Raw genomic sequence first — 17,411 nt, 5'->3', positions numbered from 1 at the left:
TTTTACGGTTTTGGCGGGAAACTCGGTTTTACGATTTTAGCGGGAAAACTTGGTTTTACGGTTTTGGCGGAAAAACTTGATTTTACGGTTTTAGCGGAAAAACTTAATTTTGCGGTTTTAGAAGAAAACTCGATTCCACTATTTTACTAGAACAATTTGATTTGCGTTTATATAATAAAAATCAGTTACAATTTTTTATTTGTTTCATTTAATTTTTGTTAAAAAACCATAAAGTTAAAACAATTAAAAATTAAATCTTCAATAGTTTAAATGAGTATAAATGAGTCTAAATGTGTTAGTACAAAATTTATCGATCTAAATGGGTACCCCTAATAGATCTATTTTTAAATGGGTCTAAACGAATATGAGTTTTAAATGGGGTGGGTCTTAAACGGAGTGGGTCTTAAACGGAGTGGGTCTTAAACGGGGTGAGTTTAAATGGGGTGGGTGTTAGAGCATGTGCAACAAGGAATCCATAGCTCGAATCCATAAAAAAGAAATATTAAAATATTGGTGTGGGGTACAAATTTTGTAAGGATCAATCCGAAAATTCCTAACATAAGGATTGATCCTAGGTGCTTTTCGTTACTGTGTCGTGGGTCCCACGATACGTGGCGGTCTACGATTGATCCGTTTTTAATTTTTTTTTTTTTAATTAAACGAAAAAGAAAAAAAATCTAATAAAATAATTAAAATTTAACATTGGAAATCGAGTTCTCCAGGTCCACCTTTGCAGGTGCCCTTACCATTTTAACATCCCTAAGCGTATCATATGATTGTTTTACCTGGCATCATTGCAAGAAGTGTAGATGTTGGCTTAAAAGTTGGTTTGTGTCCATAATTTGACAATATAGTGAACCAATAATTTTTTTTATAATAATTATATTTCATTATTTTCGCTTAAAAATGAGATCAGAAACCATTTACAAATTCCGGTGAACCGGAATAAAACGACAGCTCTAAGTTACATGAGAGATATGAAACACAACAAACCAAGCAAAGATAGAAAACCAGAAAAGCTAGCGTGGTAAAGAAGACAGGGGGAGCTAGTACGTTTCAGACTAAAGATTTGATACATTGATACATTGATACATTGAACCTAGTCTCCAAGTCGTTTCATGCTTCTTCTTTGTATTGGTGGATATTATAGATTTTGACAATGTGTGATTTGTTATATATGTCTCGTCCGGATCATTTTTATGATTTTTATACAAAATTTATATTTTTAATCGTCGGATGTCAAATGCATTCTCCAAAATAAAATACAAATAAAAATAATTAATATTTAGTTTTTAAATTTAATAACCAGATAGTTAATTTATCTAAATGTTGTTAAACTTTTAAAGATAGAAATATTTAGTTTTTAAATTTTTTTAAATTTAATAACCAGATGGTTAATTTATCTAAATGTTGTTAAACTTTTAAAGATAGAAATAATAATTAGTTAATTTACATATAAATTATATATATAGATACCAGATCAACGTATATATTTGTTTATCAAAATTGTAATGTTTGTCAGGAACTGACTGGTTCAAACGCAGCGGTTGCATTTGCGGTTGTGGGAGTTTGCGGATGCGGATGGTTGCGATTTATAGCGGTTTTATGATATTTGTGCGACTAGTTATGCGGTTAGAAATTGATGCGTTTGCGGGATACTTATGACTGGTTAACTACCAAATGCAACAGTGGTTAAATAATAAATTAACAAAATTTACATTTTATATAATTATAAAAATATCAAAAATCATAATATTATAATAAATATAAAATTATATTTAGAGAGTTATAGTTTAAATTTTTTAAAAAGTATAGAAAATATTTTTTTATTTTAGAAGTTTAATTAAAATATAATAGATTTATACTTCCAATCTAAAATTTTTATTGAATATTTTTATTTTTATTTTTGTATATATATATATATATATATATATATTTTTTTTTTTTTAAATTATCTTTCCGCCACCGCCTGCAACCGCAAAAACTTGTTTGAACCAGCTTTTGAATTTATGAGGTTTAGAACAGTTTGAAACAGTTTAAAGCGGTTTGAGTGATTGTTGCAAAACACCAACAACCGGTTCCAATCGCAAAAACTACGTTTGTGGGTGGTAACGGGGAAACCAGTCATACCCTTAATCAGATTTTAAATAATATTCCATCTGTTTCAAAATAATACATATTTTAGAATTTTTACATTTTTTAATAAAACATATTAAAATTTAGTTATAAATGCATAGTTTTTTGTTTTCTATATTTTTAAACCAATACGACTTTCAAAAATGCAATTAATGTTCTTGAACTTCACAATTTTTCATTATTAGTTAATAAAAATTGCATTGAAAATATAAAATATGCACTCCCTATGTTCCGGAAAGTAAGATTTTCTAAAGTATGCACGCTTATTAAGAATTTAATAAATGTTTATAATTTAATTTGCTTTTTACATTATTATACACTTTCCAATAAATTTCCACCAATGAAATTTAATCAATTCAAATATTCTCAATTAATGTTCCTCAAAAATATAAAAAAATACTTTAATAATATAGAAAATCTATCTTTGTGAAACAAAAAAAAACCTAAAAAATCTTACTTTTGGAAACGGTTAGGAATATCTTTTTGAAACAATTTTTTTCTTAGAATATGCTTTTTTTAAAAACTGATGGAGAATATAATATTAGTGTTTAAGTTAATCCGTAAAATTACGGATTTTGGATCATCTCGAAAAAAGACAACAGGACAAATCAAATTTTAAGATATTTTGCATACCCTAGTATGTTACTGATTCAAATCACGGACTGGTAATGAAGGCCCACCACCAAATTGTACTCTATGAAATCGTGACCAAGAACATATTGGGCCTTATGTTTATGTTACCTGCATGGTGTAATAGAAGAAGATTCGAAGATCCTTTTATAGTCAATGATGGCCACACCAACTGTTGTAACGTGTAGTTCTTTTATAACTAGAAAGTTTGGAGTTGTTCAACATTTTCCACAAAACCCAATCCATTCTCATAATGCCTCTCTTCTTCTCCCTACGTCTTCTCTTCTTCTCCGCCATCATCGCCCTCCTCGCTTCCATCGTTCTCTACCGGTTCGACACGTTTGACCCAGCTCCTCTTCCTTCCGATGCATTAGTATACTCCACTGACTCTATCCCACCGCTTATCAACAACCAGTTTCTAACCGGAGCTGAGTTTATCGGTGCTGGGCTTCTCAACAGCCCCGAGGATATCGCCTACCACAGAGACTCGGGACTCATCTATACTGGTTGTGTTGATGGATGGGTGAAACGAGTCAAGGCTTTCGAGTCAGCTAATGACTCTGTAGTAGAGGACTGGGTCAATACCGGCGGTAGACCACTCGGCCTCGCTTTTGGACTACACGGTGAAGTAATTGTAGCAGACGCATACAAGGTTTAGTTCTCGTGTTTATTTTTAATGTCGGAACAGGGTGAATTTAGACTATTTAATTAATAGGTACACTATTGATAAAATAAAAATAAAAATGCATATGAAAAGGATGGAACATGGGAAAATAATGGTGCACAAGCAGATTTTACCATATAACTAACAAAACTATGATGTTTTTTTTTGAACTTTGACTTAACAAAATTTTAATGTTTTTACATACATAATTTTGAATTTTAATATAAATTTGGGTGCACGTGCCCCACACCTTATAACCTGGCTTAGCCACTGTGTCTGAATGAGGTGATGAATTTTGTGCGTGCGTGTAGGGGCTGTTGAATATAAGCGATGACGGGAAGAAGACGGAGTTGTTGACAGATGAAGCGGAAGGAGTGAAGTTCAAGCTCACTGATGCAGTCGCCGTTAGAGATAACGGCATTTTGTATTTCACAGATGCTTCTTACAAATACAACCTCCATCATTTTGCGTTTGATATATGGGAAGGCAAACCACATGGTCGACTCATGAGCTTTGACCCCATTACACGAACCACACGTGTCCTACTTAGAGACCGTTACTTCTCTAATGGTGTCTCTATGTCTCCTGACCAAACCCATCTCGTCTTCTGCGAAACCCCCTTGTCCTGTCTCTCTCTCTCTCTCTCAACTGTGTAATCTCCTCTCTGTGAAATAAATACTCATCTCAACTTGTGTTCTTGTTTTTCTCAGAAGAAGATGCAGCAAGTATTACATCAACGAGGAGCGTGTGGAGGTGTTTATTCAAAGCTTACCAGGTTATCCAGATAACATCCGGTACGATGGAGATGGACATTACTGGATTGCAATGCCTTCGGTACTATATACACAATTTGAAATGTTCAACTTTATGATTTGTTCAATCAAGATTTTTGCCTTCCTACAAGATTCAGCTTTGGTATCATCGTCTTTTTCCTAATTGTTTTGAAAATAAAAATCAGGGAGTAACAACTTTGTGGAAGCTCTCGTTTAGATACCCTTTCATAAGGAAACTCCAAGCCCTCGCGGCTAAGTACGGCTTCAACACCATGATTATGGAGAATGCTGGCGCTTTGCAGGTGGATCTGGATGGGAAGCCCATCGCGTTGTACCATGATCCTAAACATTCTCACGTAACCAGTGGAGTAAAGATTGGGAAATATCTCTATTGTGGGAGTCTTTTGGGTTCACACATAGTCCGACTCGATCTCCTCAAATATCCTGCACAAAAGAGGCTTTGAACTCTTCCGCTTATTGTCATGTCACTGCCACGCAATGTAAACCCATGGTCCATGACAAAGATGATGATATGATCTTTCTTTCTCGAATATTAGTAACGTGAAACAGTGATTCCAATAAAACTTTCAGTGTGTAGGACATAGTAATTCATATATAATGGTATATGGACCAGGCTAGTATATTTGTAACATAAACCGATCCATTCAAAACCAATTTGATGGAATAAGGCTAGTATAGTTTCTGGTTGTAACATATATACAAAAGGGGTTTTCGTGATTTTAGTTTTTATTTGTTTGGGTAATTTGGTCTTCAAAATTATTCCGAAACTACCCAAAGTAACATATTCAGCTCAGTTCAATTATTCGGTATTTCAGATTTTAAAATATGAAACAAAAAATATACTGAAAATTTGGGTATATTAGACCCGGATAGGTAAATTTAGAAGAAAACCTCTGTTCAGTTCAGTTCGAAAACCTGGACCCGGTTTAATATTTGCATGCCTAATGTAGATGATGACTTTATGGATCATGGATCTAGAACCAGTTCCATTTTACATCGATTTCAAATCAATTGCTAGATTAGATTGGTGATTTTGTATAATTAATTAATTTATTGTTAGCAGAGAGGAAGTGTTTGTTTTCATCACCTATTGAGTAATTAAAGGTCTGAGGTATGATTTGGTAGTATTATATGCGGAAAGTGTTTGTTTTCATCACCTATTGAGTAATTTCGTTAGTCCACACTCCATGCATATCCAAATAACATTAGATAAATATTGATTACTAGGAGAGAATTCTTTAGATGGTAAAAGCGTTTTAAAACATAACTTTGTTTTTAAAAGGAATCAAACTTAAATACACTTAAACGGTATAAGAAAAGTGATTAATTTGCGTTTCGTAATCTCATTTCCTATCTAGCACTGAAATGGTTTACAGTTGTTTCGTTACGAAATAACAAATCTCGTGGCTGAGGAAGGAGGTTCAATGCTTCTAACCATATCAAAACAGAGCCAGCTGATGTAGACCCAGATCCTACTGAACACGTAACAAAAATAAACGTATTGGGCCTGATGGAAGATTAGTCAAAGCCCATTATATGAAAATGATTCAGAGATTCTCCGACTCAACGGTTGACATCTGCATACCAAACATGGTCCAAAACGTGTACGTCTTTCATAACTAATATTTGGAGTTGTTCACCATCTTCCACAAACCCTTTCTCAATGCCTCTTCTCTTCTTCTCACGTCGTTTTCTCATCTTCTCCACCATCATCCCCTTCATAGCATCCATCGCTCTCTACCGTGTCGACACCTTCGACCCATCTCATCTTCCCGCCGATGCACTTGTCTACTCTACTACTTCCATCCCTCCGCTTGTCAACGACCAACTTCTCACCGGCGCTGAGTTTATCGGCGTCGGTCTTCTCAATAAGCCCGAGGATATCGCCTACGACCGAGACTCAGGTCTTATCTATACTGGCTGTGTAGATGGATGGGTGAAACGTGTCAAGGTTATGGAGTCAGCTAATGACTCTGTCGTAGAGAACTGGGTCAATACTGGCGGTAGACCACTTGGCCTCGCTTTTGGACTACATGGAGAAGTCATTGTCGCAGACGCCTACAAGGTTTGGTGGTCGTGAATCTTTTTGGATCTCGAATGTTTTTGAGCATCTTCAGTTAGATATGAGGATGATGTATTTGTGTGTGTGTTAGGGGATGTTCAACATAAGCGATGACGGTAGGAAGACGGAGTTGTTGACGGATGAAGCGGAAGGAGTGAGATTTAAGCTCACCGATGCAGTCGCCGTTGGAGATAACGGCGTTTTGTATTTCACGGATGCTTCTTACAAGTACGATTACAGTCAATCAAGCTTTGACGTTCTGGAAGGCAAACCGCATGGTCGACTCATGAGCTTTAACCCGACAACAAGAACAACTCGTGTCCTTTTAAAAGACCTTTACTTCGCTAATGGCGTCTCTATGTCTCCCGACCAAACCCATCTCGTCTTCTGCGAAACTCCATGCAGTGTCCTCTTTCTCAACTCTATAATCTCCTCTTTATGTGCATTCATTGAATCATATCATTTCAAAGTTGTTTTCTTGTTGTTATCAGAAGAAGATGCAGCAAGTACTACATCAGTGAGGAGCGTGTTGAGGTATTTATTCAAAGCTTACCGGGTTATCCAGATAACATTCGGGTACGATGGAGATGGACATTATTGGATCGCAATGCCTACGGTATTGATGTTTATCATGAGCTTATATCATCTTTTGTGTGTGTGTGTGTGTGTGTGTGTGTGTGTGATTACTGTTGAAAATGTGTTGTGAATTAATACAGGGAGTAACAACGTTGTGGAAGCTGTCGATGAGGTATCCACTCTTGAGGAAAGTCACAGCCATGGTGGCTAAGTGGGGCTTCAATCTTATGTTTGCGGAGGATGCTGGCGTTTTACAGGTGGATTTCGATGGAAACCCCATCGCATTTTACCATGATCATAAAATTACTCACTTAACCACCGGAGTCAAGATTGGGAAATATCTATATTGCGGAAGTCTCTTGCATTCACGCATACTCAGACTTGATCTCCTGAATTATCCTGCCCAAAAAAGTCTTTAAAACATCAAGTTTATAGAAAATAAACAACTTTGTATACATCATCTTAGCTGTCACATTTTTAAAACCCGCTTTGTCATGATAATATGAAATAATGGTGATAATACTTTTTTTTTTAACACTTATATATCCGAATGGTGATAATACTTTCTTTCTCCTTCGATTATTACTAGCATGAATTATCGATTCGAAACACGTATACGGTGTAAGACCCACTCTAATACCTAGAGCTGGGCTGGACATTCGGGATACCAAAAGCAATCGGGTTTTGGATTTTTGAGTTTATGAATTTCAACCCCATTCAGGTATTATAAAAGTTCATTCAGACTCGGTTCAAGTTTAGTCATGTAATATTTCTAAAAACTAGTTGTATCCGATAGAATTTTGGGTAGGGATCTTAATCGGGTTTTCGGTTCTAAAATATTGGTTTGTACTTAGTTAAACCAGAAAACCAAATAAGGATCCAATAAAATAAAGACCAAAAAAAAAAATGAATAGTGAGAAAGGCTCTTATCAGGACTCTTTTTGGTTATGTTGTAATTTTTTATGGAATTAGAGAGTAATGACAACAAAACTTGAGAACCAAACTCAAAACTATGTGCTAATACACCAAATCCGATAAACCTGAAGTGAAAATACATCGAACCCCGTAAACTGAACGCATGAGAATGATTCATTGAGGTTTCTCATTGTGAGGAATCGAAGCAAGATAATAAAGATGAGGAATTTAGGGGTATAAATTCGAAAGGGCAAATCTCCAAAATAGCACATTTCTAAGTTTATATCACAAAAATAGCACTCAAAAACTAAAATGACCAAAATAGCACCTTTCAAAGTTTATCCTTTGAAAATTTTAATTGTTTTCTTTTTCAAAATTTGAAATCTTATCCCCAAAACCTAATTTCTCAACTCTAAACCCTAAACCCTAAACTCTAAACCCTAAACCCTAAACTCTAAACCCTAAACCCTAAACTCTAAACCCTAAACCCTAAACTCTAAACCCTAAACCCTAAACTCTAAACCCTAAACCCTAAACTCTAAACCCTAAACCCTAAACTCTAAACCCTAAACCCTAAACTCTAAACCCTAAACCCTAAACTCTAAACCCTAAACCCTAAACTCTAAACCCTAAACCCTAAACTCTAAACCCTAAACCCTAAACTCTAAACCCTAAACCCTAAACTCTAAACCCTAAACCCTAAACTCTAAACCCTAAACCCTAAACTCTAAACCCTAAACCCTAAACTCTAAACCCTAAACCCTAAACTCTAAACCCTAAACCCTAAACTCTAAACCCTAAACCCTAAACTCTAAACCCTAAACCCTAAACTCTAAACCCTAAACCCTAAATCGTAAACCCCACCCTTTAACTCTAAACCCTAAGTTTGTTACTTTTGATAAAACAGTAAGTGCTATTTTTGTGACTTTTGACCTTGAGTGCTAGTTTGGGAACATAAACTTGATTTAGTGCTATTTTTGTCTTTTTCTCAACTCGAAATGGCCAAAGAAATATGTTGAGAAGTGGAATAAATATTTCTGAGACTATGTAGGAAGGAATTGATTATGTTGTTGAGAGAGCATTGAGTGAAAATCATCGTTTGATTCAATCAACACCGACGATATAAAGCAAGTTAAGATTTAGGAAATGATTTGCGTTCGGGCATGGAATGTAGTCATTCAGGTTTTTACTTTTCAGATTAAAGTTGATCATGTGGAAGCACCGTAGCCTAACGTTTAAGGTTTAAAGGCTTCCACACCCAGGTTTGGGGTTCGAACCCTAGACTATGCAATTTCTTGCAGATTACCTGGAAATCCAGGTTTCAAGTCCCGGAGATAGTGATTTATTAATGCACACTACAAAAGAAAGGTTTACAACAGTGTTTTAAAAACCGGAAGCGAACCTGAATTTTTTTGGGTCATGGGTCATTGTGGTTTGACCGGGTCTAAACCGGATTCGATCGGATTTACTTAAGACTAAACTAAATTTAATGATATCTTAGAAATAATCTGCATATTTTTTTAAAAAAATAGATCATATCAAATAAAATGTTTAAATAGCCGTAATATGTAGAAAAAAATAAAAATAAAATGTTTAAATAGCCGCAAGTCTTATCACTTTAAATCTTCATCACCTTTTAAAAAAAATTATATACACAATAGGTAAAAGTTAGATTTTTAAATAAAATTTCAGAAACGAAAATGTTTCAATTATTTAAAATCTTCAAACAAGTGATCATGAAATAAAAATTTTAGGAAAGTGAGAAGTAGACAAAAACAATATCTTGACGCGAATATTAAACTTTGTGAATCTTGTAATTTATGAATTGTAGAGACAATAAAAGAAAAGGACGAGCGACAATACTTTATTAATCTTTGATAAATCTTATTTTTACTTAAAAGAAGAAAAATTAATTGTTTAATTAACAAAATTTTGGCTTATATACGAACCGTGGTTTGGGCGGTTCATTGGATCGCCGGTTTCCGGGTTTTTGACGGTTCGATAGGAGTTTTTAACTGGTTCGATTTTAGTTGGGTTTTAGCATTAACCCAACCCAGATTATTTTTGGTTCATGGTTCAACCCGGTCCGACCGCCGGTTCGGTTCGGGTTTAAAAGCACTGGTTTATAAGGAATCTTCAACATGGTACAAGTAAATCTGGTCAGGAATGAATCTTCATAGGACGGCTCAGATGATGCAGTTAGGCGTAGATCTTCATAAGGCATGTAGTATTGTCGGTTGTCGAATCGTCTATGTAATCTTTCTCATAAATGTAATGTCATAATAAATCAGCGTTAAAAAAAAAGATTAAACTTGATCCGACCCGATGACCCGTTATCCCAATATCACGACCCATTCGGTTTTCTGTCGAGATCCGAACCTGACTGACCCTTACCACTTTTCAAACCAGTTTTAATACCTATAAAACCGGTTTTAAGATTGATGAAAATTGAAACAAATACAGTTTGAAAGACGAATAATATATACATAATGAACGTTTGACCAAAAAAAAAAAATATATATATATATACGTATTGAACATAGCGATCAAGACGGATGTTTTTTCGGCTGTCCTCATGACCAGCATGCATCCACCCACAAAGTGATAAAAGACCACTCTAGTAGAGTATTTTAGTAAACTTTCAAATCAATTGCCAATTGGTATTGTGAAGAAAAGACAAGTGCTTGGATCGAATTTGAAACAAGGGGCAGGGCTGGGCACAAGGCGGGTACTCGCTATTTTGCATGTACTTATGACGTGACTTGTCTTGTACGAATAATAAAATTTTTGACTTGTACTTGACTTGTTAAAAACGAGTACTTGCTATTTCGAGTACTTTATCAAAAATAAATTATACTTACCCCGCTCTGTTACTTACTATTTACGAGTACTTATGAACTATTAACGAATGTTTGTGAACTATTTACGAGTTTTTCTGAGTATTTAAAAACTACTTACTAAATAATAATCTACTAGACCCTGATCCGCGCGCCAGCGCGGATATGAATTTTCAGTTTTTAATTATTTATTTTATTAAATGATGTATTTGTAATATTCGTTCATATTATATTCATTGAGTAATTTTTTTTTGCATCTTAAACTATCTATTTTTTTACGAATGTGTGATATCATATAAAAAAAATGAGTATAAAGTTAATTAGATAATTTTAAAAACAGAAATTTTTTTTTCGTGCGCGATATCATAGAGATAATGATCCGCCCAGTAAACAAAAATCATGATTATTGTATGTGTAATTTTTTTTATTTTGGCCATTTCCTTAAAACTATATTAAATTTTACATATTTTAATTAGAATATTTTTAATATCTTTACCTTTTTATTTGAAATGCAACTCAATATTTTTTTTAACAATTATAACAAATATTTCAAAAATATGTTTAGAATTTGTTTGAAAAATATGAAAATTACATTTTAAATTAAAATTATCATAAAATATGATAAATTTTGATGTAAACAAAAACTCAAATTATGTCAAAACTGATGATACTCAATGATAATAACAATTTTAATTGATTATTTAAAAAAATACATTTACAAAAATATTGTTTGAAAGAAAATTCATTTATCTTTCAAATATAAAATAAAAATATTATAATTAAATAATAAAAAATATAAATAAAAACCATAAATTTAGCAAATGACAACTGAGTTATATTATGCTAAAATTTTCTTTCTAACAATTTAGCAAATGACAAATGAGTTATGAGCAAATAATACCATATAATTTTTAAAAACATAGCCATTCTTAAATATTTTTTGAATAAATAATTATTTTTAAATTTAATCAACTGAAAATAATATCCGTACAATTGTGTGAGTCAAATTCTAGTTTTATTGATGCATGTTATATATTAGTACTGCATTTTTTAGGTAACATTTTAATGATCCACGTTTTTAAAAATCTCCTTTATTAAAATTATGCACGTAAGGATAACTCATGAGTTTTTTTGGTTGATTAAATGACATTATGTCCAAATTTATTTAAGGATATTTCATTAAGGTAACTGAAAAAGACAAACAATAAAATAGGAAGTTTAAATTCATTTAAGCATATTTCATTAATGTAACTGAAAAGACAAGTAATAAATTAGGCAGTTTTATTCGTTTGAGGATATTTCATAAATGCAACTGAAAAAGACAAGCAAAAAAAAAAGAATTTAATTAATGAAGTAAGAACATTTTCAAATTGGTACTTCTTTTTTAATAATATAGATTAGAAATAGACATGAAAGTTTGTTTTATTTATTCTACTTAGCATAACATGCAAATTACTTTAAACAAAATATTTGTTTATATTATAAAGAAGACAAATTAAAAAAAAAATATGAATTTATCGATCTATAAATATTGTATAATTTTTATGATGACAAAAATATCTTATCTGAACAAGTAACATGGAATAACAAGTCATGTAGTTAAATTTTTAATACTTGTTACTATATAATATTTGACTAGATGACGATGAATATTTAAAAATCAAGACAGATACAAAACAAGTAATAAATAGTAAGTATAAGAAGAATAATGAGTATTTGTGTTCAATCCTAAATGCAAGTAAAAAAAAAGACAAATATAAACAAGTAATTAATAGATCATGTAATAAATATCAAGTAATATGACAAGTAACGAATCAAATACTAAAATTTCAAATAATAATGATACTTGATATTTGACTTGGTATTGCAAGTAATTAAAATAATCGACTTGTTACTTGTCTTGACAACACTGAGTACTTGAATTTTTAAGGCGGGCACAAAAGAAGTAAAGAGTCTAAAGCGAGCAACGAGTAATGATGTCCAACACTTGGGCTACTCATCCCATGGATTTAATTAAAAGGAATAACATGAAATATATATGTGAAATATAAAAAAGTCAACCTGGTAACCTGATGGAATCGAACCCAGGGCCACTAAGAAGCTAGCAGCTGCATTCTAAAAAAACGAGGTGGTCTCGCCCAGTAAAAAAAAATACAGAGGACTTGATCGAAAGATTAACGCAGAATCATTTCACGTTCTGACGTGACGCATATTCCATAATTCAATTTCCTCTCCGGCGTTTCCCGGCGAAAGCTTCAGATCTCAGGTGATTCTTCAATCATCTTTTCCTTCGCTTATAGGTTTCCTCTACAGAGATTCGTGAATCTTGTCCATCTCCCATGTTGATTTCAGTATGGAGTCTCGGAACAAATTGCATTCTCGTCTACGTCTATGGGAGTTTCCCGATCAGTACGTCATCGAGCCAGCTGATGATGGCTCAGGCGCTCCGTGTTTGGATATCAGCCGCGTCGACGCTTCCATGAAGCTCATCGGTTCGTTCTTCTTCTTCGTCTCTTCCAAACGTTCCTTGAAATCAATGGTTGCTTTCTAATCCACTTTCCTTGCGTCTCAGATCAAGTCTCGGAGTGCAAATCCTTGCGTGTTCCTAAAATCCATTCCATATCTGGTGTGGTTGGGATGTTGAAGCTTCTTGCAGGTTCTATATATAAACAATTTTTCATATTGGATCAATAGATCTTGAAACCTACTCTTGAGTTTGATTAGATTGCGATGTTCTTTCGATTCAGGATCGTACTTGGTGGTTGTGACGGAGAGTGAGCGTGTTGGGTCGTTTCTGGGCCATCCTATTTTCAAAATAACATCGTTAAAGGTTCTTCCTTGTGATCATTCACTTAAGAACTCTCCTGAAGAACAGGTTAGCAAAAAACTCTGTGTTCCAGTTTTGTTTTAGTGGTAATTATGGATTTTGACTCTCAACGCAACGTGCCTTTTCTGGGGCAGAAAAAGATGGAGACTGAGTTCTCCAAGCTGCTTAGTGTCGCAGAAAAGACAACTGGTCTCTATTTTTCATACCAAGTTAACTTAACACTGAGGTAAATGGTTTCTAACTTCTTCCTTATGATGTTGATGTTGATGTTGGCATAGGCATGTTGTACTACTGTTCTAAGGCTTGCACGAAACAGTTTTATATGAAACTATCTAACATGCTACCTTTTAAAAGATTCCGTTGTTTTTCCTTTTCGTTTGATCATTTGTTCTGTGATTTCAGCTCACAACGCTTGCATGATTTGGGTGCTGAGTCTAAGTCGCTTCCTCTGTGGAGACAGGTGTGATCATATTGCTACTTTTGTGAAATTGACCAATCTTCCTTATAAACATTCTTAATTAGTCAGTCATTCCTTGTTGCTAGTTTGTGACTTAACGTAACTTCTTTTGGTGCTGTGTCCTTTTTTACAGGCTGAGCCGAGGTTTCTTTGGAACAATTACATGTTGGAAGTTCTTATCGATAACAAGGTGAGTGTATTTCTAAGCTTCTTTAATCTTATTTACAGCGCCTTGTTTTTTTACTTGCAGAGTATCTTACCTTTTTGTCCTACGTTTGCAGCTTGACCAGTTCCTGCTTCCAGTAATTCAAGGGAATATCCTTTTTATCAGTTGTTTCACTCCCTTGTCTTCTATTTACTCTACGTAGATACGTTTTATTATTGTATGGATCTTTCCTTAACCCGTAGTCACGTTTTAATAGTTTCGAAACAGCTATTGGAAAAGATATTGTTGACATAACTCTGATAGCAAGAAGATGCACTCGGAGAAACGGTACATATTTCACCCTGCTATTTTTGCCTGTACATCTTCGGTTTCAAGTAGTTCGAGTTCGAGGGTAACAATCCAAAAGAGTGGGAAAGTTTCAATAGGTTTTATTGTATTGATCACTAGTAGGTGTCTGGGACTTCAGTCATTTGTTTGACTACTAGGATCTTTCTCGTAGATTATTACTATATCAAGGAATTCAACAGAACTTGATGGGACTTGTTCTTGAATGGGAAAGCATGATGGTTCCCCATCTTTTAGATATATAGGATACATATATGCCCTTGCCTGCCGGAAATTTAGATGATAAGTATTGCTTTGTGATTGTGCCTTTCCCCCTTGTATTTGATCTTTACAAGGTACACGTATGTGGCGAAGAGGAGCTGATCTTGATGGCTACGTAGCTAATTTTGTGGAGACCGAGCAAATTGTACAGATGAATGGATATTCGTCATCATTTGTTCAGGTGTTGTTTTTACCATGCTCTCATATTGTGAATTCCCTTATGCTACAAATCTTTGATCAATTTATATAAAATACCATTCACATTCTTGTTTTTGCATACTCTTTTCAATCCATTATCGGATTCTTGATTTCATTTCACCTCCTCCATTTGCAGGTCAGAGGATCCATGCCTTTTATGTGGGAGCAAATTGTAGATCTGACTTACAAGCCCAAGTTTGAGATTGTCCAACCAGAAGAAGCTGTGAGTTCTAATTTCTAAGCTCTTTACTTCTTTCAATTAACTTGCATTGGGTGCTTCTCTTGCAGACGCATATAGCTGAGCGTCACTTTTTGGACCTAAGGAAAAAATATGGATCAGTTTTGGCAGTTGATCTTGTTAATAAGGTACATATTCTTTCAAATGTAATTGACATGAATATTTCTGGATTTATGTGACTCAAGATGCACCACACATCATGTCTGCGAGCTCTTATTGATCTTTATATTCCTGAATTGCTTCTTCTCTAATCAGCATGGAGGTGAGGGGCGCTTGAGTGAGAAGTTTGCTAGTATTATGCAGCACATTACTGGGGATGAAATAAGGTTAGTTAATGTGTTGTCTACTCTGCTTCTTAGATCGTTTATATCATATTGTCTTGAACTCTTTAAAAGAGATGCCTTCTCCTGTAGATACCTGCACTTCGATTTCATCGCATCTGTGGGCATATTCATTTTGAGCGCTTATCAATTCTGTACGAGCAGATTGAGGGTTTTCTTGAGCAAAATGGGTATGTACTTCTTTAAACATATATCTAGTTATACAATTTTGAGATATTAATAGTTATAAAAATTGGCATGTTATCAGGTACTTTCTCGTAAATGAAAAGGGTGATAAAATGAAGGAGCAGCTTGGTGTTGTCCGAACAAACTGCATAGATTGCTTAGACCGTACAAATGTCACCCAGGTTAGTCATAAAATATGATAATGCTGGTCTTACCTCATTGGTCTTTGCTCAACAACGCTGCATACTTCCTGCCATGTGCAGAGCATGATTGGTCGAAAGATGTTAGAACTTCAACTCAAAAGGATCGGTGTTTTTGGCGCTGAAGAAACCATAAGCTTGCATCTGAACTTTGACGAACGCTATAAAATATGTCAGGCTCTTGTCTTTGTAGGAAATCTAATATTGCACCAGAGTACATAGATGTAAATTTAGAAATTTTGCTTATGCGCTTTCGCCTTTCAGTATGGGCTAATCACGGTGATGAAGTTAGCATTCAATACTCTGGTACTCCTGCACTTAAAGGAGATTTCGTCAGGTAAAATGTTTAGTCTCAGGTCTGAAAATGCCGTATCTTAAAGGAAATATGCAGTCAATTTAAGAAGGGAGTGTATTGTATATTTATGGTACGAGCCACTAATATGTCTCAAACTGGCTAAATTCTAGGTATGGGCATCGGACTACCCAAGGTGTCCTTAAAGATGGTTGGAGCTCCCTCGTACGCTATTACCTGAATAACTTTGCTGATGGAACTAAACAGGTCAGTGGCTTTTCGTTCTTAGTAATTACACTCGTCCCTGAATCTAGAATGTTCCCTGACACTAGTTCGTTTTTGGCTGTGTGCAAAAGGATGCGATTGATCTCCTGCAAGGGCACTACATAGTTGCTATGAGCCGAGACATGGCCCCTGTGCCTCAAAAGGGAGGCCTCGAGGCTGTAGCCGTAAGCATTCCATCAATTAAGATTAAAACTATGCCCACCCCATTTTCCTCAGCATATAAAGAATCATAGTCTAACAACATAAGTAATCTGATTTCTCAGAATTTCCCTGCAGCATTGGCGGTGGTTCTGATCAGTTTCTGGTTTGCAACAATGTCTCTGAAACAAGGTAAGACTGATCTATCTTTTGGCGGGATGGTTATATTTCCTTCAAATTTAGTCTAAAATCTGTGCACATTGCTGACCAGCTGGGAGTGATTATAAGCATAAGCACTTGTTCTTCTCGCTTCTGTGGACGGGCATATGTGTGGGCGTCGCAGCACTGGTTAGAGCCAATGGGCGGATCTTCTGCAACCGGCCTCGTCTCCACAAGCCCAGAGGCTGATTCATCTTATTCTCCATTCGGGGGTGGGCCATTGTGATCACTAACTACAACACGGGGCTCAAGTCAGAGCCAAAAGTTTTTACGTTTGTTATTTTTTTTTTGTATCAATGTTGGACCTTGCGACTCCATCTTGTCTCAGGTGGTGACACCTTACTATTAAGACTCCCACAGCCACCATTGACTCGGTATAATTACAATTACACATCTTTCTTTTATTTTCCTTCTATGTTTTTACTCAGGCTGATAAATGATCTCGAATGTCTACTTCTTGTACCCACCTCAAGTCTCCCAAATTCAACTTCACCAACATGAATAGGAGCAAGTAGAACTATCTCAAAAGTAATGGCATGATTCTTGGTTCTTAAAGCACAAATATCGAAGACGTTTTCTCGTTTTAGTCCACAAAACGACCCTCCTTGACGACATATAATTAGCTGATCTTTGTTGAGAAACTTGTTTCCCTTGGACCACTCTCT

General features: G+C 34.8%; 2 protein-coding genes and 1 pseudogene across 3 annotated transcripts; all 3 read left to right on the top strand.

Annotated features, from left to right (window-relative positions):
* Positions 1–2,962: 2,962 nt before the first annotated feature.
* LOC106344732 (protein STRICTOSIDINE SYNTHASE-LIKE 5-like) lies at positions 2,963–4,954 on the top strand. Its single transcript, XM_013784051.1, has 4 exons — positions 2,963–3,418; positions 3,742–4,052; positions 4,141–4,264; positions 4,389–4,954. Exons 1-4 carry the CDS (start codon positions 3,020–3,022, stop codon positions 4,665–4,667), a joined length of 1,113 nt encoding a protein of 370 aa, XP_013639505.1. The 5' UTR covers positions 2,963–3,019; the 3' UTR covers positions 4,668–4,954.
* An 878-nt stretch (positions 4,955–5,832) lies between these two features.
* LOC106343712 (protein STRICTOSIDINE SYNTHASE-LIKE 5-like) lies at positions 5,833–7,412 on the top strand. 2 transcript variants are annotated; one of them, XR_001270001.1, is made up of 4 exons: positions 5,833–6,289; positions 6,378–6,692; positions 6,778–6,902; positions 7,003–7,239. XR_001270001.1 is itself a non-coding variant. In XM_013783005.1 (3 exons), the coding sequence occupies exons 1-3, from the start codon at positions 5,888–5,890 to the stop codon at positions 7,279–7,281; spliced, it is 1,206 nt and encodes a 401-aa protein (XP_013638459.1). In that variant the 5' UTR covers positions 5,833–5,887; the 3' UTR covers positions 7,282–7,412. The 2 variants fall into 2 exon arrangements, 1 of the variants encoding a protein (XP_013638459.1); XM_013783005.1 differs by having other exon boundaries at positions 6,378–6,902; positions 7,003–7,412.
* A 5,345-nt stretch (positions 7,413–12,757) lies between these two features.
* LOC106342241 lies at positions 12,758–17,150 on the top strand (annotated as a pseudogene).
* The last annotated feature ends 261 nt before the right edge of the window (positions 17,151–17,411 follow it).

This window comes from Brassica oleracea, chromosome C1 (assembly GCF_000695525.1).
Source record: "Brassica oleracea var. oleracea cultivar TO1000 chromosome C1, BOL, whole genome shotgun sequence".
NCBI classification, from domain to species: domain Eukaryota; kingdom Viridiplantae; phylum Streptophyta; class Magnoliopsida; order Brassicales; family Brassicaceae; genus Brassica; species Brassica oleracea.
The sequence above is the reverse complement of the archived record's forward strand: the minus strand, read 5'-3'. Positions and strand labels throughout refer to the sequence as shown.

Bases quoted from the DNA above. Each gene is read 5' to 3' on its own strand.
- LOC106344732 (XM_013784051.1), top strand. From the start codon at position 3,020: ATGCCTCTCTTCTTCTCCCTACGTCTTCTCTTCTTCTCCGCCATCATC. The intron at 3,419-3,741 runs GTTTAGTTCTCG...GCGTGCGTGTAG, and splicing joins TTGTAGCAGACGCATACAAG to GGGCTGTTGAATATAAGCGA. The intron at 4,053-4,140 runs GTCCTGTCTCTC...TGTTTTTCTCAG, and splicing joins GTCTTCTGCGAAACCCCCTT to AAGAAGATGCAGCAAGTATT.
- LOC106343712 (XM_013783005.1), top strand. From the start codon at position 5,888: ATGCCTCTTCTCTTCTTCTCACGTCGTTTTCTCATCTTCTCCACCATC. The intron at 6,290-6,377 runs GTTTGGTGGTCG...TGTGTGTGTTAG, and splicing joins TTGTCGCAGACGCCTACAAG to GGGATGTTCAACATAAGCGA. The intron at 6,903-7,002 runs GTATTGATGTTT...GAATTAATACAG, and splicing joins ATTGGATCGCAATGCCTACG to GGAGTAACAACGTTGTGGAA.